We start from the raw sequence: 26,494 nt of genomic DNA on the forward strand, positions 1-26,494 counted from the left end.
TTACATTCTCCTCTCGGGATCTTGGGCACACACGCACACGTGCCCAGTGTGAGTTTTAAGCCACTGGGTCCGGGACGCGAACCGTGGTCAACTACCTGGGAGTCCAGTGACATAGCCATTATGCTAACTGCTGGTCCCAATCATGGTTTTTTCATAATACACATCTTCTGTGAACTCTTTGAGGATCCCTTGAGTGGGCTTATATATTTTTCATGTGTTGGGTGGACTTGGAAACTTGAAAGCATAAAATTATTTGTTAAAGATAGTATTCTTCGGGAACCAGCAGTTAGCGTAATGGCTATGTCGCTGGACTCCTATGTAGCTGACCGCGGTTCGCGTCCCGGACCCGGTGGCTTAAAACTCACGCCGGGCGCGTGTGCGTGCGAGCCCAAGATCCCGAGAGGAGAATGGAGGAGAAGGGATTGCGGCGTGACCATCCCCCCTGGGGGGTGATTTCTCGCTTTCTGTCTCTATGTCTCTTTCGGTCTGTCTGGCGAGCGCACGCGCCCTATAGCGAAAAACCTCTCCAAAAAAAAAGTAAAGACAGTGTTCTTTGACATTTCTTTTTTATGAACATCTAGTATGGTTTAAGAATGCTAGGTTCTTGAGAAAAATGATGAGACATCTACTTTCAAGGAGATAAGCTAGAATATTCAGATGCATGAGCAGATTTTAACACACAATTAATGCAGCAGTAGGAGTATTATTTGTTATCTGAGGATAACTATTAAATTGAAAATCTACTTCAAGTGAATCCATTAAAAACAGATGGCATTTCTTGATAAATAATGATCCAAGACTTGTTGGAGCTTTATTTTAAAGCTTGAAACAAATATATGAAAATAAATTTATCTCAGAGTATGCTAAATTTAGGTTCTGAGTAAATAAGCACTACTTCTTAGAACAAAGAAGAAATTAAGTGTTGATCTCTTTTGGTGTAATTTTTCCACTGAAATTGTGTTATTGCACAGTACGAAAGCACTTTAAGGTCAATGTCTGTGGCATGATTATGAGGAGAGACTATTTTGGGCAAAATGTTCGAGAACTTCATCAAATGTTTGAGTTTTCTTGAGATCATGCTGAATCTTTTGATATTCAAATCATATTTTTAAAGTCACCAACAAACCATCAGCAGTTCTTGTTGATTTACTCTTCTTCACGGTAACCACTCTAACCTTTCCAAATCCCCACTTATCACTGATATAATACATTTGATGAGAGCAGTTTTCCAACATAACTTTTACCAACTTGGTGAAATTTCGCATTTTCCCAGGCTTTACGTAAATTTACTTTGCTATTTTTTTTTTTTTTGGTACTGCTGGATGTTTACTACATATGCTAATCAAAGAGACTCTTATAGTGGGGTATCTTTATGAAAGTAATGATTCAGACTAGCAGGTAGCATGGTAGTTAAGGGACTGGATTGACATGGCTGATTCTGAGGTTCGAATCCCAGGCCCCGTGGCTTGAAAAGTGCACTGGACACACAGCTGGGCATACATTTGTGCATGCCCAGAATCTCGAGAGGAGAATGGAGGACCAGGGATTGCTATGTGGCCATCCCCCCCGCCCCCAGGGAGAGATTTCTCCCTTTCCTTCTTTGTCTCTGGTGACAGGCCCCCAGGGAGAGATTTCTCCCTTTCCTTCTCTGTCTCTGATGTCAAAGATATTTGTACTTGAATTTGTCCATGTTTTAGAACAGATACCAAGATTTCAAGCTGATTTCTAGTTACAGCTATCTTATTTAGAGGGAGACAGCTAGAGAGGGAAAAACACTGGTTTTGGGGTTTTAGTAGTAGTCTTCCCTCTAATTAACTATGTGATTTGAAAAAAAGATATTATGGCTTGATATCCATTACCCTAGCCAAAAACATTATTTGTGAATAACCAAACTGCATAATTTACCAAAATACTAACTTGGTTCTAATATTTAACAGATATAAACAGTGTTAACAGCATTAATATTGCTAGGAAAAAACTTGTTTAATGCTGACAGATCAAAGAGGCAAAATATGAATTCAGAATCAATGGTAGGAAAAAAATAATTGAACCTAAACTTAAATTCTCATGTAAAAGAAATCAGCTATTAGTAGTCAAAGCACTTACTCATAAAAAGCTAGAATGATCTATGTGAGAGGAAGTTTTGCTCACAGTTGCTAACCTACGCTTGTGTCTCATCAGTAACCGAAATGGACATTCTTATTAAACTGCTAAAATATTCCTGTTAAATATTCCTACTGGAATATGTGAATTATAGTATTGATTTAGATTTTTAAATAGAATTGGACTTAGCCAAATTGATTTTCAGTGAATTGATGGGCTCCTCCTGAAAAGATGTCCCCTGGCTGTTGCATCAGATCTCAGAGAAGGAAAGATTGAAAACCATTGAGCCATACGAAGCTTCAGAGCTCTCTGAGCATCTCAGTTACAAGTTTTTGCTATGATTGGGATTGGTGTGATAAAACTTTACCATAAACTTCTGTAACTTTTTGTTTTTTGGCTACAGAATATTTATTTGCTAAGCAGCTATGTGTATGTCTTATGTGTGTGTGTGTGTGTGTGTGTGTGTGTGTGTGTGTGTGTATTTTTTCATTTTAAGAAAACAGACCTGGTGCTTTTAATTGAATACCTTAGGTTAAGGAGAGGTAGTTTATATATTTTGAAAATTTATTATGGATCACTTTTGATAGCACTTTGTTCTCCCTTCAAATTTGTAGGAAAACTACTTTGGGGAAGATGATATGTATATGGATTTTGAAGAGGTTATTTCAAGTCCAGTTTTGTCACTGTCAACATCATCCAGCTCTGGGTGGACCGCCGTGGGAATGGAAAATGAAAGAAAGGAAAACGAAAGTTCAGCCAAGTCAATTCATCCGCTTACCTTGCGTCCCTGGGATATTACTGTACTTGTTAATTTGTACAAAGTTCATGGGCGTCTTCCTGTTGTAAGTGTTTACATATCCCAATAGTTTGGAGTATATTATTAACCTCCACCTAGCAGAGGAAACTGTTTGAGTACGTTGCATGCAAACACTTAAAAAAGAAACTCCGATTCAAAAACTAAATTTATCCTCTCATTGTTAAAAAGCTAGCTTGCTTCGGATTGCGTGGGCATTGATAGTTTTACTCTGTTTTATTTTAGCTCCTCCTGTGCTGAGATGTTTGTCATGGCACCTGACTTGTTGGGTTTATGTAGTCAGCCTAGTGGATATTCTAGGACTTTTTCACTTATTTCTTACCTTTCAACCCCAGATTCCCAAACTAGTTTTGAACCTTATGGTGGACCTCCTACAAAGGCAGGTTTTTAGATTTGACCCTGAAACTTGAGTTTTGTCAGAAGTGTGGGTGCACCTCAGTGGCCTGGTTGACTTTCAGATTCTCCCTCAGACTTGTGGGGCCCAAGAAGTCAGGGACTTCGGAGTAGAACCAGAGGGGAGGGAGTGGCCCTTGAGTGTTGTGCTGCATGCCAGGTCCATGTTTCACGGTAGAGAAGTCTCTTCTGGTGCGACTAGTACCCGTACTGAGGTGTAACAGTTCTTTATTTTCATTTTCTTTTATACATTCAATCACATTATTTAATCTTACAAAGTGAATATCTTCAATGGATAATACCACACTTCTTTGTCCCATTAATGCTTTTTCTCTCTATTTTTCTTCTAAATGTCCTTCCTCAGACCCTACTCTTTCACACACACTGTATCTGGCATTTACATCCGTTGTAACAGTTCTTTTGTCAGTAAACACTGTTTCTACTTCAGAAAAGTTGACATTTTTTCATCATGATAAATGTAATTTTTCCCCCGTACTTTTTAATTCTTCACTTTTTCTGGATCTTGATGATGCTTATTTTGTTTGTAGCATGGAACTACTGATGGTCCTGAGTGCCCTACAGCTTTCTTGGAAAGGCTGTGCTTTGAAATGAAAAAAGGATTTAGGGAGACTATGCTACAACTTGTTCTGTCACCCCTGAATGTATTCGTCAGTGATAACTATCAGGTAATGCGAAAATAAGATAAAATAGAGATGTAGAAATGAATAAGTTAGCATGTGTTAGCATCTGTGCATGGAATATGAAGCTTTTTAACTGTATTAAATTATATATATATGCGTGTGTGTGTGTGTGTGTGTGTGTGTGTGTATAATATATGTATGAGAGTTATTTCAAGACTCTGTTTTTTATTTTTTGTTTTGTTTTGCTGCTCCCAATTTTATTTATGTCTTTTGTTTTCAGAAATGGAAAGAAATACTTCATAACTTTCTCGTATCTTTATGAAAGAGAATATTTATATAAAATGTTGATAGACTTTTTGAAAATCACAACATAAGTACTATTATCAGCCAGTACCATAAACTTTCAAAACACGCATATCTACATGGTTAGTGATTTATTCTTAGTCATCTATCCTACCTATAATATACTTTGTTCATTTTTTCAAGATGCCTCTGCAACTCTTTTGAAGAGTTAATAAAAATCAAGTGAGAATTTATTACATTCTTAGGTATATTATTACTTTATTATTATTATTTAAAAATATCAAATGGCTTCTTTGGCACCAAGCACTACTTCTAGTCAAGTTGTGTGATTTAAAACTTTAAGTGGATTTTCATATAAGGCAAGTGAAATTGTAAATGAGAAGGAGACTCTGACACCCCCACATCATCAGTAGATCATCAGTTATTATGAATTATGTGTAGTAACCATCATTTCATTTAAAATAGCACATCCTCTCTTCGTTTTATTTTTTGCTGTGACTATTTTCTTTATAGAATGTTTTTTTCATATGTATATTTTGACATGGCTGAGATCTTAGTATGTGCCAGACATTTTAATTTTTGTCACAGGATGTGTTTCCTTTTTAAACTTTTATTTTGAAATGATCGATTCTCAGGAAAGTGCAAAGACTGGACAGAGAGGTCCCGTGTGTGTACCCTTTACCCAGTGTCCCCATTGTCTAATTTACAGAGTCAAAGCAGAAATTGATGTGGGTGCAGTGTGTGTGTACATCTGTGCGATTTTGTCACATGCGTGGCTTCAGATAACCACTACCAAAATGAGTACACAGAACTGTTGTATCATCACAAAGCTCTCACTTGCATGGCACTATGTTAACTTGCAGTAAAGCTGTAAAAATAACTCTTGTTTTCCCCTTTATCATTAGTGGGCCATTAGAATTGTTTATTTTTTACTCTGGGGTGGGTGGCATGCGGAGTGGAAACTCACCTCCTCTTTTCTCTGTTGAGGAAATTAATAGAAGTAAAAGGGAAAAAAAAATCTCTTCTTGTGAGTGAGTTCTGAGAATTACATGAGTATCTCTGGTTTCTTACGGATGCCTGGTAGCACTTCAACTTTTGTTTTAATCATTGCATTTTCCAAAGGCTTTGCCAGGCATAAAACACAATCATCTCACTATAAAGGTCCACATCAACTCTTAAGATAGCTGTATAGCAGACTTGTAGCGAGACTGAATAGGGAGGTGTGATTTGTTTGGGGATTAGAGAATGAGTTCATGGAGCGGATTTGCGAAGATGGTGGAAGAAGTGGTGGTGATGTTTCATTTCCTGACTAGTTAGCATTTTGTAATTGACCACAAAGATAAGGGTTCCATATATTCCTCTTGTAGCTTGCATATTTTTTTAACTTGCTTACATTTTATCATGTTGACATAACTATTCCTAAGCTATTTAATTAATGTTCCTTTACGGGAAGAGGCTGAACACTGTGGTTACTCCTAAGGGCCAGTCCCTGCCTACACCTGTAACGCGTTGCCTAGTGGTTAAGGGAGCCAAATGCCACATGGTTGACCATGGTTCACATCCCTGCTCTGGCAGCTCAAAATCCATTCTGAGCATGTGTACACATGTGTGCCCTAAATCCTCATTGGATGGAGGAGTGGAGAAGAAAGGATTGTGGTGTGACTACACCCCATTGGGGGGTACTTTTCCCCCCCCCCCCCGCCTGTCTTTCTCTCTTTGGCAAGTGCATGCACCTTCTGGCAATTAAAAATGAAAAAGGTATTTATTTCTCAAAATGTGTTTAAAGCAAGGAACACTAACTGCGAGGTTGCATGCACACACAGGGAAAGGACTATGTAGTAAGATCAGGTTGGCAGATTACTGACTGTCTCCATGTGTACTGGTATATCGCAGGCTCTGAGAACACTTGCTGTGATGAGATCTGTCTAGCCAAGTTAGCAGCGTCTGTTTTTGTGGTCACTCTTACTAGGTACAGTGAAATGAGTAAGACTGAAATGGTCCTTACCCTCATACACCTGGTGGAGAAGAGAAATATGAAGAAGTAAAATTAATGTAAATAATTTCAGATTAAGAGAACCAGCAGTTAGCGTAATGGCTATGTCGCTGGACTCCCACGTAGTCGACTGCAGTTCGCATCCTGGACCCGGTGGCTTAAAACTCACGCCGGACGCGTGTGCGTGCGTGTCCAAGATCCTGAGAGGAGAATAGAGGAGAAGGGATTGCGGCGTGACCATCCCCCCTGGGGGGTGATTTCTCGCTTTCTGTCTCTGTCTGTCTGTCTGGCGAGCGCACGCACTCTATAGCGAAAACCTCTCCAAAAAAAAATTAAAAAAAAAAAAATTTCATATTAAAAAAAAAATGGCAAGGAGAGAGATATGGTGCTTTAGGAGCGTGCAATGGTCTGGAGGCAAGAATGTGATCAGATTTGCATTTTTAAGATTTCTCTGACTGTTGGTAGAGTATGCTGGGAGGCCTTGCAAAGGTCCTGGCAAGATGTGATACTGTTTTTTTTTTATTTTTATTTTTTAAGATGTGATACTGTTTTGACCAGGTCGATAACAGTGAATGCATTTCTGAGAGATTGGGAAATAGATTCAGCAGAAATTAGTGACTGACAGGACATTTACAAACATACTTGATTTTTCTTTTCTTTTTTTTAGATAGGGTCTTGCTGTTTCATAATCTTGCTATTTAGGTATTCTGAGTAGCTGGGACCCATAGGTGTGTGTACCCCGTACTCAGCCGTTTAGGGTAGGCTGGGAATCAAACCTGGGTCTCTCATATGGCCTCAGCCTTCTGAGTCGTAGCATTAGCATCTGCTAGTGTACACCACTGTGGCTAATTTGGCTAAGCCTGATGCTGCTGTATTTTTTTTTTTTTAATAGATTTTTGCTATAGGTGTGTGCACTCGCTCTAAAGACAGACAGAAATCAAGAAATCACCCCCCATGGGAGATGCCCATGTCACAATCCCTTCTCCTTCATTCTCCTTTCAGGATATTGGGCACACATACACACATGCCTGGTATGAGTTTTAAGATGCTGAGTCCAGGACTCAAACTGTGGTTGACTATGTGGAGTCCAGCAACGTCACCATTACACCAGCTGCTGGTTCCCCCAATGCAGTATTCTTTTTTTTTTTTTCTTTAATTTTATTTACTCTTTATTTTATTTTACTTTACTTTACTTTTATTTTATTTTATTTTAAATTTTGACAAGAGACACTCACAGAGAGAGAGAAATTGAGAAAGCAAGCCACCAGGTCTGAGACTCGAACCCATGGTTGGTCATGTGGGAGTGTCCAGCATCCCCACCACCATGTCATCTGCTGGTCCCACTGATGCTGTATTCTTTTTTTTTTTTTTTCTCTTTTTCTGGAGAGGTTTTTGCTATAGGGCACATACGCTCACCAGACAGACAGAGACAGACAGACAGAAAGTGAGAAATCACCCCCCAGGGGGGATGGCCACACCACAATCCCTTCTTCTCCATTCTCCTCTCGGGATCTTGGGCACACACACACATGCACCCGGCGTGAGTTTAAGCCACCAGGTCCGGGACTCGAACCATGGTCGACTATGTGGGAGTCCAGCGACATAGCCATTATGCTAACTGCTGATCCCGATGCTGTATTCTTAATGTTCTGTGAAACAAGCATTCCAGGGAATACCCTATTTTAGAACATAATTATTTATCTCTTCAAATATGTCTTGGAAATTATCTCTGGAATATGTTCTGCTCTTTTAGTAGCCAGTATATAATTATTTTCTGTAAGATAAACCTGTTCTTGTATTTACATATTTCTCCACATCTACGTGGGCTTGTCTTTTTTCCTGTTCTTTGTTTTATGGTCATAATAGCCTTTGTTGTTGTTCTTTTTTTTTTCTTTTAAATATTTTAATCTTAGGATTGTTAGCCTTCCCATAAAGATTGGCCTCTTTCATTATGTCAGTTAAAGTATTTGGTTCTTTTATTCCTAGAAGTTATCAGAGATCTGAATACTTTTTTTTTTTTTTTAATAGGTTTTTGCTATAGGGCCCGTGCGCTCGCCAGACAGACAGAAAGAGACAGAGAGATAGAAAGTGAGAAATCAACCCCCAGGGGGGATGGCCACGCCGCAATCCCTTCTCCATTCTCCTCTCGTGATCTTGGGCACGCACGCACACACGCCTGGCATTAGTTTTAAGCCACCAGGTCCAGGACATGAACTGCGGTCGACTACATGGGAGTCCAGTGACATAGCCATTATACTAACTGCTGGTCCCAGAGATCTGCATACTTTTTAGGCCTTACTTATCTTGCTGTGTAGTGGGCTCTCATAGCTCCTGTCACTAAAAAAGCTTCACTTAGATGCTTTTATGGGTATGAAGTTGTGTTAGAAGCTTGTGGATTTTGAAGTTTAAATTTTCCAGATAGTATGACTTTTTTCTTTCTTGCTATTTATTTATTTTTAAAATTTCTTCAGGCAGGCACGTGCATTCACAAGAGAAAGACAGAATGCGAAGCAGCCCCCATGGGACATGGTCACACTGCAATTCTTCCTCCATTTCTGCTTTTTGGGGGATTTTGAATATATATACACATGCACACCCTCAGTGTGTTATTCAAATTACCAGGTCTGGGACTTGAACCTTGAGGTTAGCCATATGGGATCCAGTCACCTTAGCTACCAGGCTGCTGGCTGGCCCAATAGCATGTTTTTTTTTTCTTCTTTATTTGTAACAGAGCACATGAGGTAATTGAATGAGTGAGTAAGAGAGAGAGAGAGTGAGGAGCACCCTCCATAGGGTCTGTTAGTCCCTCAGCTTGTTGGACCTTGGGCTCTCATGTGTGTGTGTGGTGCGCTTTAGGCGTACTGGGTGGAGATGTGAACTGCAATCACCATGGGAGGTATCACTTCTCTTGAGCAGCACATCACTGTTGTACCATGGAGCAGGCCCATCCAGATAGCATGATTTTATTTCCTTCTCTGGGGAGAATAAGCAGCTAGACATTTAATGTTATTTTCCTCTACTCCTTACAGTCTGGTTATTATTGTTTTCAGCAGCGACCTCCTGTGGATGAAGTACTCAGGGAAGGTCACATCAGTTTGTCCGGTCTCCAGCTGAGAGCACATGCTATGTTTTCAGCAGAAGGCCTTCCTTTGGGGAGTGATTCCTTAGAGTATGCATGGCTGATTGATGTGCAGGCTGGGAGCCTGACAGCTAAGGTCACAGCACCACAGGTAAGAATCTCAGTGCTAGTTCCTGTCGTCTTCTTTCTTCACCCACCTTCCCAAGAATAAGTGGTATGCCCATTTGCATGGACAGCCATTGCATTTCCACTCATCACATTCTGTAGGAAGTCATTCTCACTCAGAATTTTCTTTGTAGTAGATGAGTCAGAGCCACGTTTTGCTCTGCTGAGCCTCATATACATGACGGGTGTGATGTTATATAGTTCTGAATAATACTTTCAAGAATTTTATAAGACTTCCTTTAGGAAAACTCAGGATAAGAACTATTCTAGAAATAAAGTTGAAAGTTAATATGCTGTTTAAATTATATTAATTGGCCCTCCACTGATGGAATAATTTTTTTTTCTAGTATGTGGGATAATTTTCTAAGAACTTTGCTTTCTTGCATATTTCTTAAATAGAAGTTGAAAATTGTTTTTCTGATACTAAGAATTAGGTAGCACAGTTCATTACTAGTGTGACCCAAAGTAAGGTTGCTGTTAATGATGTGGATAGTTAGTTTAAAAAAATTAAACTAAGAGCCAGCAGGTAGCAAGATGGTTGAGACACTGGACTCTCACATGGCCAACTGCAGTTTGAGTTCTGGACCCAGCAGCTTGAAAATCATGCTGGGTATATGCATGAGTATGCCTAAAATCCCGAGAGGAGAATACAGGAGAAGGGATTGCAGCATGAGCCCCCCGCTGCCCAGCAGGGAGTGATTTCTCACTTCCCCTCTCTTTGTCTCTCTCTGGAGAGTGTACATGCCCTATTGCAAAAACCTAAAATACATACATAAATAAAACTGAATTTACTGGTAAGAAGATCTAGTCTAATATGCTAGGTGTGATCATTTTGGATAAATTTCCCCTCCCTCTCTTCATTCCATTTAACTCTTAGAAGACTCAGAGACCTTAAGGATTATTTAGTTCTAGAAATAGACCTTTGAAATTTAGTTGAATAGCTATAGTGCTACAATATTTCACCTATCAAGTCATATAATAATGTGAATGCTTGGCATTTCAAAAAGACTGGAATGTGGTAGAAACGTACATACTGTATTTTGAAAAAATGTCACAAAATAGGTATCAAACATGTAATTTAGAAGTAGGTAGTAGCAATAAGAAGGTAAATAAAAAATCTCAGCACCTTGTATACCTGGAAGAAATTGTCAAAGGGAGGCAAAAATTAATATTCTAGAAATAGTAATAAAATGAATAGAATTGAAAAGGGATACGCTGAAGTTGAATGACATCTCAATTTAATGATAAGGTATACAATGACACATGTAAAATGGGTAAAAAAGAAATCTATAATAGAGTGTTTAAAAATAGATAAAGAAAAACTCTGCTCACTGGCCTCGTAAATGTACTCTTTATATCTATTTCCTGTGCCTAAAGATGCAATTAAAAACTCAAGCTTGTGACAAAACAACTTGTTCCCTAATTAGAGACTAAAGTCATGCTGACTCTGCAGGACGAACCTGGCTCCTTTATTGTAAGGACAGCCTGGGTCTAACACATTTCTAAGTTGTCCTTATTTATAAAATGGAACATTTGTTGTCTTCGGCACTGGAATCTTGGCATCACTGCTTCCTATGTAGTTCGTGAATCCGTAGATGGCATTTGTGTTTATTCCACTGTTTGTATATTTCAAAGGTGAGATCCGTGTCTTCCAGGAGTTACGTACCCCTGTGGGAGGATCATGCATCACACGCCCATCCTTCAATGTTTTTATTGTTAACAGCTCTAACCGATTATATAATTAAGATCTGTTTTTAAGTTCAAGATTTGAAAAATCAAGATGCTTATTCAAGTTTCTATTTACATAAACTGCTTTGATCTTCAAAATACCTTGTTTTCTAAAATGGTAGCTCAATATGATAATTAATCTACTAAAAAATTTCACATCAAAGTGTGGTTTGTTATTAGATAGAGACTTTTAGGTGCTTTTCTAAGTGGAGGATTCCAGTTTGTTACATAAGAGGAAAGATATAACCTTGAAGAGAAGTATTTGCTTTCGAAGTCACTCAAGTGTAAGTTTTTGGTTGAGATGAGTTTTCATTTTGAGAATACATTTCGATATTCACAAATGAAAAGTGACACAATGTTATAAATGATGGCAGGGTACAAAAAGCATTGACTCATGAGTAAATTATTTAGCAGCAGGTATATAAGACAGCATTTGGGCTCTTTCAGGCTGTGTTAATATTCTTTATAAGCTTTTGAACTCTGAACACTAGAGTGCTAACAATGTTGTCAAACTGTCACTGATTCTCTGTAGCTGGCATGCCTCTTGGAGTGGGGACAGACATTTATTTTTCATGTGGTGTGTCGGGAATATGAACTGGAAAGACCAAAATCAGTAATAATATGTCAGCATGGAATTGATCGTCGGTTCTGTGAATCGAAGGTATGTTAACAAAGCACCTTAGCAATAATGTAAACATTTATGAATTTTTTAAGATGAAAGGTTGATATAACAACTTTAAGTCAAATATACATAACCATGAAGTAGTAGTAAATTTTATTAATTATAAAATGTTATTTTTCAGTTTATAAATTTTTAAAATATTTAATAATTATACATTTTATCATTATAAACTTTATAATTTATAAATAATATATTATTAAATAATATATACTTTTGTATTTGTAATTGTATTATTTAATTAAATATAGATTATTATTTAATTAAATATAGATAATTATTTATTTAAATATATAATTTATAATTTACAAAATTTTATAAATTTTGTTAATAAATGGCAAAGTAAATTTTATTAATTCTTAATTCATAAGATTATTTTGCTAATTTTTAGCCAGTTATTTGGTTATATGCACCTAAGATATAAGGCAATTAAAACATAGTCACAAATAAATGGAGATTAAAATGATATATTTTATTTCTTACATATTTACTGTAAACTCATTTCTTATCACAGTGGTATACCAACTCTGTGATATAGCTGTTTATCTGTATAAGACATTTAAAACCGAAGCAAAAAGAATGTTAAATGCGCTGTATAACATGGTTTGCAGACCACTTTGGGACATACCTATTCTCGTATGACGTCGATAGTAAGGTTGGGCATTTTTAAAGTTTTCTGACTCCAGATCTTATGCTCTTTTCACAACATTATGCTACCTTCATTAAGTGTCATTACAGTACCTTTGCAAGGCTTATAAAAATAGATGGTAATTCCTAAAACCATGTGCTGTGGCATCAAAAAGCAGAGTATTATTGTGCGTTAAATACTCTCCCTTATGAACGCGAGGGGAGGAACATTTCTTTCCCTTATTTTGGAAGTACATTCAATTCACAAAACCTGTAAAACATGACGTGGTGTGCCAACCCATGGCCTGGTGGTTAAGGCAGCTGGATCCCACATGGTGGACTGTGTGGTTTGAGTCCCAGACCCAGTGGCTTGACAAACATGTCCAGTGCATGTGCATGCATGTCCTAAATCCCAAAAGAGGGGATTATGGCTTGACCATTCCCTATTGAGAGGTTTTTTTCCTCTCTCTCTTTCTCTCTCTCCCATCTCTCCCACCTCTCTCATCTCTCCCCAGCAAGCAAACATAACCTCTAGCAAATTAAAAAAAGAAATGATATTGCAACTTCAAAAAATAAAAATAAGTTTCCCTAGTTCTACAACACAAATAACCATTGTTGAAAGTTTAGTTTTTCTTTCTAGTTTTTTATTTTTCCCCCGTATGTGTCTTTCCCTTTTGGTTGTTCTTTTCCTGTATGAATTATGTCTGTTTTCTGTTTTATTACTGTGAATTCAAAGTAATTAATCCTTTTAATTTTATTTCCAAAAAATCTGTAATTAATGCTTATTTTACTGACCATTAAAGAAATAATTATAATTGGTGAAAAATTAATTTTCCTTGTTATAAACATTGTTAGGCCTTAGAGTGTTTGTTTCTTAATCAATTGTCAGGTGTTATTTTTCTTATGGATCATTCATACATGTCTTGAGGTGACCTCTACCTTCTTTTAAAAAGAACCCCCAAAACACAAAAATTTTATGTCATAATATTTAAAAAACACATTTTATTAAGGTGTATTTTACATACAGTAACATTTTTAAAAAGGTTTTTGCCTTTGGATGTGTGTGCTCACTAGAGAGAGACAGAGTAAAAAATGACCCCCCTCACAGGGGGGTTTTGGTCATGCATGCACCCACACCCTGTGTGATTTTCAGGCTTCCCAGTCTAGGATTTGAACTGCAGTAGACTAGGTGAGAGTCCAGCGCATTAACCACCATGCCACTTGCTGGCCTCATATGTACAACAAGTTAAAACCCTTTTTAAGTTGTACAGTTTGAGTTGTGACAATTACTTATACCAATATGACAATTACCACTAGTGAAGATACAGAATATTTCTGTCACCTTAGGAAATTCCCTTTACAGTCAGCCCCTGCCAGGCAGCCAGTGATCTGCTCTATTTCACATAAGATTAGTTTGTTTAGGTCTGTTTTTCCTGGGGGAGGTATGTTAGTATAGCACGTTGGCTGTGCAGCAGTACAACTGCTTCTAGTCCTGGCTTTGCTGCTAATGAGCATCGGGCCTGTAATTTACTTAGGACGGCCATTTCCTCAAGAACTTGATCAAAGTAGGTGATATGTATGTTTTCTTCCAACCTAAGCATTATCAATGTTTTAGAAGTAAAACAAACTTAAGTTGTTGTGGATTGTTTTAGATAACATCATAAAATTTACCGTTGCTGTATCTGTGTGTGTATGTAAAAACGAGTACATGCCTGTGTGTATGTGCTGCTTGCAACCACAAACTCTTACACATTCTTGTAAACCTGTGAAGTTGTTTAATTATCAGTTTTCTTTAACTATTTTATGTAAGTTTCAGTAATAGGTTATCTATATATTCTGTTATTTAGACCCTTTTTCCTTTTCATCTTTCAAATGCACACAAAATTACTGTTTTTTCTAATTAGTTACACTTTAGTTACCTATGATTTCATTTATCATAATAAAATAATGAAATTGAACCAACTGACTTTTTAAAAACAAAATACATATATAACCAGGGTTTTGTTTGGTTATTTAAGTAAGGAATCTTAGGTAAGTATCAAAACGAGTTGATGGTGATGAATTAAGTGTACAATCCGTTTTTAATTTAGTTGAGTTGTATTCCTGGGCCTTGTCCAACTTCAGATGATTTGAAATACACTATGACCCGTTTGGCTGTGGATGGAGCTGATATTTATATTGTAGAACATGGTTGTGCTACAAATATTAAGGTAAGTATGCACCTTTTGGGGGGCCTATTTAGTTCTTTTTCCTTTCTGTTATACCAAACCTTTGGGGTTTTTTTGAAATACAATACATATTTATAGTTTTTATCTCACTGATTACCACGAAGTTTTAAACAATAGCTTTCTATTTTTCACCTGTCCATGTTCTCTTCCTGTATTATTTTTTAAGGCATACTTTCACTACATTTTTTTTTACTTTAATTATTTTAATATTGCTCTGTAAGCTAGTAGGTTGCTTTTACAACTAGGATGTAAATGGGTATTTTCTTTGAAAGAGCTCTTTTATTTAACTTTATCTATCTATTTATTTATTTAAATTTGACCAGAGAGGGTTGGGGAGTGGGAGGAGTGAGAAAGCAAGCTGCCAGGTCCAGGACTCGAACCATGGTTGGCCATGTGGGATTCCAGTGCTTTTAACCACCACGCCACCTGCCAGCCCCTAAATGAGTATGATTTTGAGTATTTCTTCAGGTTTCATGCCTTTATATTGTGTGTTGGCTCCTGAAGCATTTGTCTGTCCCCTTTGCTTTATGGATTGCTGTTTAAAAGCCAGCCCTGCTGGGTGTCTGTAATTTCGCGTCTTACTACCCATCTGACTTTTCTTCTCCTGTTTTCTTTTGGACGTATGCACCTTTCCTCTGTCCTATTTTTAATCCTCTTGTTGCATGTCTTTTTATATATCGTTATTGCATTTAACTTTTCTGTTTCCCCCCTTTCTTTTCCCTTTCATGTTTTCTCTCTTCTGTTTATTTTCCCTTTTTTTATTTTTCCACTTATCTTCAGTTCTGTTTGAAACAATCTATACTATGATTTAGGCTATGCTACTTAAAAATGCAAACATTAAAGTTTTGTTTCATTTCCATTCAACTGTAGATGGGTGCAATTCGGGTCGCAAACTGTAATCTCCACAATCAGACGGTTGGGGAAGGAATAAGTGCTGCGATTCAGGATTTTCAAGTGAGGCAGTACATTGAGCAATTAAATAATTGCAGAGTTGGGCTTCAGCCTGCAGTGCTGCGGAGGGCCTACTGGCTTGAAGCTGGGTCGGCCAACTTAGGCCTTATTACTGTCGACATTGCCTTAGCCGCTGATCATCATTCTAAGCACGAGGCACAGAGACATTTCTTAGAAACGCATGACGCCAGGACTAAGAGGTACGTGAAAATTTTAAGAATGGTGGTAGTTTCAGGCTCAGCTGAAACATAATAGTCAATTATAGAGGATATTCCATTATGTTATGATTAGGAAATGAACACTTTAAACAAATAGCTACTATGATTATGCCTCTGCAACTCAATGAATTAATTGACCCTCGTGTTTCAATTGAACCTGAAATTTAAATAGATACAGAGCTCATCTCTGACAATGGAATAGTTGCTGGAAATACCATTTTCTGATATGTTTCTAAGTTCATACTGTGTACGTCAACAGAGAAATAAGTTTAAAGTACTGGTCCCCAAATAACATTCTGTGAAGGACTACCCTTTCCCTCTCATCCCAGCCCTGCACTTGCAATTTCTCAGTCCTAGAAACCACCATACTATCACAGTGTGCTGAATAAAGCATCTCTCCTGGGCTTCCCTAACTAGAGAGGACTAAGACCATCCAGACCTATGGTCTATTTCCATTGGTCCTTAAGAAATTGTCATATTTGCCTTTTAAAAATGTCCAGAGCCTCTTACTGAATGACTTCTTTTAAAAAGGACGGCATGGAGGGTGGTGGCAGCAGGTTGTGTAGTGGTTCAGGTGCTAGACTCACACATGGCCGGTTCAAGTCCTAGATCCAGCAATTTGAAAATCATGCGAGGCATGTGTGCCTAGAATCCCAGGAAGAGACTGGAGGATGGGGGATTGCAGTGTGGCCATCTCCCCTGAGGAACAAGTTCTCACTTTTCCTCTTGCTTTTTCTCCCCCTTAAAAACCTTAAAAAACCTTAAAAAAAAAAAAAAGATAGCGTGGGGCTGGCTCTGTGGCGCGATATTAATGTTCCACTCAAAAGAAGCGAGATCCCTCATGGCGACCCCACTTCAACTCTCCAGACGTATCAGCCTGAAACAGGCTGGGTACACACGTGAGTGCCCATGTATGACAGGCGGGAGGGCTGGAGAAGGGGTCATAGATCATCAGACCCTGGGGGGGCGGATACTCAACTCTCTTTCTCTCACGTGCAAATACAGCTGCTTTATCATAAATGAAAAATATAAAGAAGCCAACATGACATTTTCCATACTCATCTTCCCCATTCCATAGTTATTTGCTTATTTTAAACACATAGGAAGGTATTAGAAAACAAAGGAAAATAATTATCGTAATTCTACCACACAGAATTGTGTCACATTCCCCCCCACCCCCAGGATTTTGGTGTATCTTTCTGGTACGTGAAATCATCTTACATTTATATTGTTTAAAAGAAACTAGATTTCTTTGTTCATTACTACTCAGGAAGCCTGTTAGTGTGAACAAGATGCCTTTTTTTCTTTTTTCTTTTTTTGGAGAGGTTTTTGCTACAGAGCATGTGCGCTTACCAGAAAGACAGAGAGAGGCAGAGAGACAGAAAGTGAGAAATCACCCCCCCCCGGGGGGGGTGACCACACCGCAATCCCTTCTCCATTCTTCTCTTGGGATCTTGGGCACGCACATATATACACACACACACACACGGTGTGAGTTTAAGCCACTGTTTCCGAGACTCGAACCACAGTTGACTACATGGGAGTCCATCAACATAGCCATTAAGCCAACTGCAGTCCCTTAGTGTGAACAAGATGCCTGTCTTCGATTAGGTTGGGTGATTGAGCAAGGGGCTAAGAAACAAGGCTCTATTTAGGTCATTCCATGCTCAGGTTTGTCGAGAGTTGTGAAGAATGGGAGTTTATCCAGTTTACAGCCTGACAAATTAGCCTGTCACAGTTTTATGGGTGCTAGCAGAAGACACAGAAGTCCTGGTCGGAGACTGTATTCCTCACAGCAAAAGCAGTAGCCAGTCAGGTGCTTGTGTTGGTTCTCTGTGTCCCCAAGTAGAGCTGCCAGATAAAATACAGATGGCCCAGTCACGTTCTATTCAGATAAACAACGGATAACAGTTTAGGGTGTCTCACATTTTGCCTAAAGTTCATATTATTTGCTAAATCTGTCAAACCCACCCCTGAGTTTTGAGGGAGGGGTGAGGCATGAAACAAGGGACCCATCCCTGATGGATGTCTACACGCAGAACAGGAGCCCTGAGCTTCAGGAATGACCACTCTCGTGCCCAGTATAGGTAAGCCTGTTCTTACCTGGGCATAGCATTCCGCCTTCAGGGATGCCTGCTGCAGACACAGCCCTGAGAGATGACCTGCTCAGAGCCTTGCATTCTTGGCAGACCTAGCAAGAACCTGTCGGAGTTCTTAGCGCCCATGTGGATGCAACTCACTGACCTTTATCTTCTGCTGCTTTATGCACATTTGATTCCTGAAAGTTTTGAGGAAAAGGTATATTCTTTCCTGATAGTACTGAAAAAGCCACCAGATAACATAGGCGATTAGTTTCTTAAAGGGTAGTTCTCAGACTACCAGCTCAACATCCCCTTGGAAATTCAGAGCTTTTCAGGCTAAGTCAAAAATTTCTGTGGTGGAGCCCAGCTACCCTATTTTAACAAGCTCTCCAGGTTAGTCTAATCAAGCTGAAGTTGGAGACTCGTGCTTGGATTATGCAAGATAGGGGAGGGAAGCTAGCATTGGTTGTGTAAATTCTATATTCCAGATTTTGCATCAGGTTCATGTGTGTTATACTATAGAATCCTCAGAGGGATCTTTTTTAGGTATATCTTAATTTTACAGATGGGAAACTGAGGCCTAGAAATGTTTACTAATTTGCCTAGAGTTCTAGATTTAGTAAGTGGCCCAGTTAGAATTTGATACCAGGTTTAGAGAATTCCAAACACTGTACTCTACTTAGCTTTTGCTGCTCAAATGGAGTAAGAATGTGTATTGAGTATATAAGGTCTTTTTGTTTTGATAGTATTTTAAGATGTTTTTGCTAAATGACTTAATACTTTAAAATAGAAAAGTGATTTGAAATTGGTAACTCACACCAGGTACATGTGCACCTACGGATCCCTAGAGGAGGATAAGGGACTGCTGGTGTGAGTTTTAAGCCACTGGGTCTGGACTCGAACTGTGGTTGACTATGGGAGTCTAGCAACATAACCATTATGCCATCTGCTGGTCTCAGAATTTTAGTATTTTTTTAGTTTACTACTATTTTAAAATAGGATTGAACGCCTGATTTTTTTATTTTTAATGTATGCCGTGTCTATTATTATTGTTCCTACTTATTTCCATCTCTTTTATTGTGTTAAGACTTTTGTGTGTTTCTGTTTTTTAAAAAAAACAATTATTAAAAAGATATACCACAGTAGGAATAAACCCTTGTGTTTTCTTTGTCTTTAAAAATACTAACAGTTAACTTAAATTTAACTAATTCTCTGCTGAAAAGTTTTCCATTTCTTAATGATAATTTTTCTTAATACATATATTTTTTGTTTGTTTTGTATCGGGTTTTGTTTAGGCTGTGGTTTTTGTGGCCAGATGATACCCTGAAGAATAAGAGGTGTAGAAACAAGTGTGGTTGTCTCGGTGGCTGCAGATTCTTTGGTGGCACAGTGACTGGCCTAGATTTCTTCAAACTTGAAGAGCTGACACCCTCCAGTAGCTCTGCATTTTCAAGCACCAGTGCTGAGTCTGATATGTATTATGGACAGTCTCTGCTACAGCCTGGAGAATGGATTATCACCAAAGAAATTCCCAAGATTATAGATGGTAATAAACTGTGTCCTTTTGTCACTTGTACTAATGTTTTATTATCTTTATCTCTATGCCATTTTGAGAGAAGTTCAATGTTACTTTTGTTGAATTAATTTTTTGAGGAGTTTTATGAATAAGGTTTAGTACAATCCACCTTTGTTTTGCTAGTGACTTAATTAAAACCAAATAAACTAGTAATTATTTTTAGAGTTACACAGGGTGAAAGTAGGTCTATTATCATATCTCCTATTATTAGCCTGGGTGGCTTTCTTTGCAAAGTTTATTCTAAATATTTTATTATATATTATTATTTTCCTATAACCCAGCTTCCAGAGATATATTTAGGAGTAGCTATGTTTCAACGTGACAGTTCTTTTTATTTTCTTAATTATTTATTTAATTTTTATTTATTCATTCATTTATTTTAATTTGATCAGAGTGAGACACAGAGAGAAAGTGAGAATGCAAGTCACCAGGTCTGGGACTTGAATCGTGGTCAGCCATGAGGAAGTGTCTAGTGCCTTAACCACCATGCCACCTACTAGTCCTGGTGACAGTTCTTTTACCAGCTTATTTTTATAGGAAAACTTATCAGTCATACCATTTATACTATTGGCCTTCATGGTACTGATTACTTTTGCAGGTTTAAATGAGTATTTATCTTATTAGTGAAATTGAACATGTCAGGAAGTGAAACCTGGTCTTAGAGTCTTTAGGATAACCTTGCAAATACAGTAGTTTGGTATGAACAATGAAAGGTGACTTTAAGTATTTTAAATTTAGATTTAATCTAGTCTCTTTCCTCTTAAGATTTCAGAAATGAATTTCCTTTGGGTTTCTTGGTTGTGTGTTCCTACAATTAAGTGCAATATTTGCAGTTTGAGTTGCCACACCGCAAAGATATGAAATGTGGAAAAGTCTTGATATTTCATCAATATTTAGTCTTTTTCCTTGGTCAATTAAACACATCAATGTAGCTCTACCTCTTATCAGTTGACAAAGAGAGATAGGAAAGAAGTTCAAACTCTAAGAGTTTATCAGATCGATCTCTCATGTATCAGGACTTTCAGAGGAAATACCTGGACCATATATACTAAATTTCTGTTTAAATTATTTTCCACTGAATAGTATAAATAAATAAGCATATTTATTAATTAATAAATATATATAAGCATGTGTATGTTATTTATTTATTTATTTATTTATTTTTGGAGAGTTTTTTGCTATAGGACATGTGCACTCACCAGACAGAGACAGAGAGACGGGAAGCGAGAAATCACCCCCCAGAGGGGATGGCCACGCCGCAATCCCTTATCCTCCTTTCTCTTCTCGGGATCTTGGGCACACACGCACATGCGCCCGGTGTGAGTTTACGCCACCGGGTCCGGGACTCAAACCGCCGTCGACTATGTAGGAGTCCAGCAACATAGCCATTATGCTAACTGCTGGTCCCAGCATGTGTATGTTATTTTAAGGTTGCTTTACCTCAGCAACTTTGCTAGAGTAAGAGGATATTATTTTATAAAACCACCAAATGCTAAAATTCTTGGCATTTAAAGGGTAAGATAGCTGTTAATAATTTAGCAATCTTATTATATTACTGTCTTACATTTGAATAGTTTTGTTAAATGTTTACACTAGCATTTTCTCTTTAAATCCCTCAGCTACTGTGTGAAGTGAATATTATCCCATTTTATAGTTGGGAAACTAAGGAAATGACTGAGTTCCACAGAGACACAGCCACTTCACTGTTTTTCTGCTGCACTACATTTGACACTAATTATAATGACTGCCAGGCTTTCTAATCTGCAGATCAAAACTTAACCTCACAAACTCAAGGGAGAAACTCCGTGGGGAATTTACTCCATGGGGAGTGAAAGGGGAAAAATAGTAAATTCCCTAACACTGCACAAAGCAAAACTATGATAGGAAGGGTCTATACGTCCTAGTGATTTAATAATGAGTTGTAATTATTAAATTACTATAAGTTTCTTATCCAGGGAAGATGAGAATTATAGGTTATCTGAAAAGGCATGGTGCATTTTTGCAAAGAAAAAACATGTCATCACTCTTCTGACAGTCTGGTATCTCTTGCATGTGTCTGAGTTTTCGATTGCTGAGTCAGGAATCCTTTGTAGGTAGATGTATAGTGTTGGGACAGAGTCAAAGAGGACACATTGGTAGAATTAGGATCTACTTGGAAAGTCTGTGAGCTCTAGGTTTCTATCACCTAGGAGGGAATCAAGCCAATTTTTCTTTTGATTTTTGTTACTCTGTTTTATATTTATATTGTATTAGGAATAAATAACATTATATTTGAAACTCATTATTCTTCTTTCTTGAATTCCATCTAGAGCCACATTCTCTTTGGGGAGATATTTTCTCCTGCTAGTAGCTTTTCTTTTACTTGGGTAACACTTGGCTAGAAAAGAAGGGAGGTTTAGCAAGAGTTATTTCTGGACTCTAGGATGCTATGGGACTTTCCTTTTTATTTATTTTAAAATTTTTTTATAAATTTCTTTTTTGCCATAGGTCATGTGTGCCTGCCTTCTCTCTGTGTAGGAGTCCAGCGACATAGCCATTATGCTAACTGCTGGTCCTGATACTTGTGCTTTTCTAATTAAAAAAAAAATGAGTATACTTAAATGGAATTAAATGGTCATATTTTTAATAAATTGCTTTTGAAAATTTGATGTTTACTTACCGTAACTTTTTGTTTGTTTAGGTAACGCAAATGGCATGAAGAGGAAAGAATGGGAAAACAAGTCAGCAGGGATGGAAGTGGAGAGAAAAACTCAGCATCTTAGTCTTCAAGTGCCCTTGCGATCTCATAGCTCATCCTCTTCCTCAGAGGAGAACAGCAGTTCTAGTGCTGCACAGCCCTTACTGGCTGGGGAAAAGGAAAGTCCCTCTTCTGTTGCCGATGACCATTTGGTTCAAAAAGAGTTCTTGCATGGAACGAAAAGAGATGATGGCCAAGTCAGGTCAGTATTCAGTTGGATTTAGAAACCTGCTCATAGTAGGCTTATTAACTGTTTAAAACTGTGGCAAGAAGAGGATTTTTTCTCCCTACTTCACTTTAGAAAATGGTTTCGCTTACTTGAGTACCTGTGCGTGCATATGTTTGTATGACTGTTGGAAAAATCATGAAATTTTTTTCTGTGCAAAAATGTGTCATGCCTTTTCCAACAACCCAATATGTCTTTTTCCCCACAGTTTTAATAAAGATCTGTTTCATTATTAGTTGCTAGTGCATTTAATAGTTAAATACATTTAATAACATTAGATGGCTAAGACTGCAGCATTGTTTCCTAAATAACCAATCCCACTAATAGAAACCTGCTAACAAAGAACTGAATATTGAAAATACAGATCCTGTTCAGATCGTCCTTTATTCCGACCACCTGCTTGGTGGCATAAAGTCTGCTGGTTACAACTGAAATATGTTAAGGCCAATTCTTCTGATATCCATTCCCAGAGATTTCTTTCAGCTCCAAATATATTTTGAAATGTCAAATTTTTGTTGTCGTTCTGATCATAAAGATAATACATTTATAGTCATTTCATATAACTGGAAAATAAAGACAGTGTAACAAAAATTTCTTGTCATTCCCCCATTCAGAGTGAGTCATTGTTCACACTTGGATATTATCCTTCTGATCTAGTGGATATTTTTTGACCCTTGTCTGACACTTTAATACTTGGCCATTCCCCTCTTGAAGCACGCTTTCTTCTTGACTTGGTAGTATTAATACCTTTTAAAATTTCTTTCATCCTCCTTAGCTAGTCAGGACCATTGAGGTTATCTGATGTCTCTCTTTCACTCCCTCACCTGTGATCAAAGGCCCATGGTATATTTTGTTACACACATTTTTAAAGGACGTGGGAAAAAAACCCTTATAAATATGTTGGTGTGTATGGATTATGAATAGAAGACTATAATTATACTCTGAGTTTTTAAAAGTTTTTATTGTGTTTTAAGCTGCCTCAAAGCTTTTTTGAACTATATGAGAATATGAACAGATGTTATGCCGTTTTGCTACTTTGAATTGATATTTTATTGTAAAACTTAAATTTCATTTACTTGTAAAATAAATGGCTAAAATTAACAGAAACTCCTATTTACGCTTTGAGCAAATTACAAGAGGTACAAAAAATGATAATAGCTTTGCTTTCTGTTTTAGTATTCCTGCAGAAATTTCAGGAAACAGCCCTGTGTCTCCTAATACCCAGGATAAGTCTGTAGGTCAGTCTCCTCTTAGATCACCCTTAAAACGACAAGCATCTGTGTGTTCCACCCGACTTGGAAGTACTAAGAGTTTGACTGCTGCATTTTATGGAGACAAGCAGCCTGTTACAGTTGGAGTCCAGTTTAGTAGTGATGTTTCTCGAAGTGATGAGAATGTACTAGATTCACCAAAGCAGAGGAGAAGTTTTGGTTCATTCCCATACACACCATCAGCAGACTCTAATTCATTTCATCAGTATCGGTCAATGGATTCCAGCATGTCAATGGCGGACAGTGAAGCCTACTTCTCCGCAGCTGAGGAATTTGAGCCCATCAGCAGTGATGAAGGGCCTGGAACTTATCCAGGTAGAAAAAAGAAGAAAAAGCAAACCCAGCAGATAGACTACAGTAGGGGTTCCATATATCACAGTGTAGAAGGGCCACTTACAAGCCATGGAGAAAGCATTCAGGATCCCCGAGCATTGCCATTCAAAACACATCCTTCCCAGGCTTCATTTGTTTCTGCATTAGGAGGAGAGGATGATGTTATAGAACATCTGTCCATTGTAGAAGGTGAGAAACCAGTAGAGAGTGAACAGATTACTTCTCAGCAACCTGTGATGAATTGCTACCAGACTTACCTTACTCAGTTCCAAGTAGTTAATTGGTCAGTTAAACACCCAACCAACAAAAGAACCTCTAAGTCCTCATTGCATCGTCCACTCGACCTGGATACACCAACCAGTGAAGAAAGTTCATCATCATTTGAACAGCTTTCTGTTCCAACTTTTAAGGTATATACCTAATCTTTAGTTTCTAGTGATCCATTTATTTAGAAAAAGTAGGTTTCTAAATTGTTCCCAGAATTACACTCTCACTCATTTTAGCAACCTTTCTGAAAGACAGATTTTCCAAAGTCATGGTTTCATGGTTAAATCCCAGGATTATTGATGAGTTTTGTACATTTGAGCAACTTAAATTGAGGAAGGGTTCAAGATTTATTGCCATGTTGTTGATCTAATCAATCAACAGTCTGTCTCTACGTTATGCTCTAAGATTAGGATTAAGTCTCTTTTTCTCTGTAAATTCATACTTTCTCTCATAAAATAAACTTTGAAATTATTTTTAATACTAATTGTTCTTTCTTCTAATTGATAACTGCTTGCCTGCAACTCTAGTTCTATTCACTTGATGTTCGAGTTTTTATAATTCAATATGATTATCATTTTTGCACGTCTGTAATGTATTCTCTTAATTATTTTTAAATTTATTCATTCATTTATTTTTAATTTGACCAGAGCGAGACAGAGAGAGAGAGGGAGAGAAAGTGGGAAAGCAAGCCACCAGGTCCAGGACTTGAACCGTGGTCGGCCATGTGGGAGTGTCCAGCACCTTAACCACCATGCCACCTGCTGGTCCCCCTCTGTTAATTTTTTTTTAGGAAAGCTAAAAACACCTCATTGTAAACATTAGTGATACTAGCAAGTATGAGAATTTTATTTTTAAAATGATAATTTAAGAGAGAAATTTTTATGATACTAAGACTCAGAATATAAAAGGTTATGGAATTTAACAACGTTCAGGAATCTTGAGTGATATGTACATATGTATGCATACATATACATACATGTTTGTACACATATGCTTCTTTGAAGTTTCTAAATGTTAATTTATTCATCATTATTAATTCAGATATTTATTGTATACTACTGTATACCACGCATTTGATGCATGATGTGGAGGGAAACAGACCTGGGCCTTACAGTTTAGAAATAGCACATGTAATTAATAGTTTAACAGATAAGTATATGATTACAAAATGAGAAGAGTCCTATAAAGGTAATCAATCAAAGGATGCTGGTTCAGAGAATATTGGAGACACAGGGCTCCCTAGACTGTATTAATATGGAAGGGCTATCTGAAGAGGTAGTATTTAAACTGAAGCAAAAGTGTGAGGGAGAATTAAGGATGGCAGGACTTAGGGACCCTAGTCCCTTAGAAACTTGAGGCAGATGCAGCAGCCTTCCTGAAGCCCTAAAGTGAGAAAGGGGTCAGCACGAGAAACAGTGAGTAGAGAGACTTGCTCATGATGAGACTGGAAACCTAGTCAAGGGCCAGATCATTTAGCAGTGAAAGGTCATGGCATCAGGAATTTGAGTTTTATTTTAATTTCATTGGAAACTCCTGAGAGCTTTAAGGATATGTGATAGGATCTCATGTATTTTGGCTACTGAATGGAACTGAATTGCTTTTTTTTTTTTTTTCTTTTGCTATAGGGAGCATGCACTTGCCAGAAAAACAGAGAGAGACAGAGAGACAGAAAGCGAGAAATAACCCCTTGGGAAGGGGGTGGCCATGCCACAATCCCTTCTTCTCCATTCTCCTTTTGGGATCTTGGGCATACATGCACACGCGCCTGACGTGAGTTTAAGCCACTGGGTTCAGAACTCAAACTATAGTTGACTACATGGAAGTCCAGCGACATAACCATTCCACCAACTGCTGGTCCCCCTGAATTGCTATTAAGCAAGAGAAGGAATGGGGGTATAATTTAGGAGGATAATGCAGGAGCCCATTGAAGAGATGGCACGGACTTGTACTTAAGATGTGTTAGGGGACCAGCAATTGGCATAATGGCTATGTTGCTGGACTCTCATGTAGTATACCATGGTTCATGTCCCGGACCCGGTGGCTTAAATTCATGCTGGGTGCGTGTGTGGGCATGAGCCAGA

At 37.9% G+C, this 26,494-nt stretch overlaps 1 protein-coding gene across 1 annotated transcript in view; it reads left to right on the plus strand.

Moving 5' to 3' along the window:
• Window positions 1–26,494, plus strand: part of BLTP1 (bridge-like lipid transfer protein family member 1) — a gene marked incomplete in the record, with an annotated part of 179,272 nt that overhangs the window by 50,826 nt on the left and 101,952 nt on the right. The window contains 9 exon segments of the mRNA XM_027773678.1: window positions 2,718–2,945; window positions 3,859–3,996; window positions 9,298–9,477; window positions 11,752–11,880; window positions 14,616–14,735; window positions 15,624–15,904; window positions 19,299–19,549; window positions 22,260–22,518; window positions 23,719–24,556. Of these exon segments, the coding sequence (XP_027629479.1) occupies window positions 2,718–2,945; window positions 3,859–3,996; window positions 9,298–9,477; window positions 11,752–11,880; window positions 14,616–14,735; window positions 15,624–15,904; window positions 19,299–19,549; window positions 22,260–22,518; window positions 23,719–24,556 (2,424 nt within the window).

Source organism: Tupaia chinensis, unplaced genomic scaffold (genome assembly GCF_000334495.1).
Source record: "Tupaia chinensis unplaced genomic scaffold, TupChi_1.0 Scaffold000362_1, whole genome shotgun sequence".
Lineage (NCBI taxonomy): Eukaryota > Metazoa > Chordata > Mammalia > Scandentia > Tupaiidae > Tupaia > Tupaia belangeri.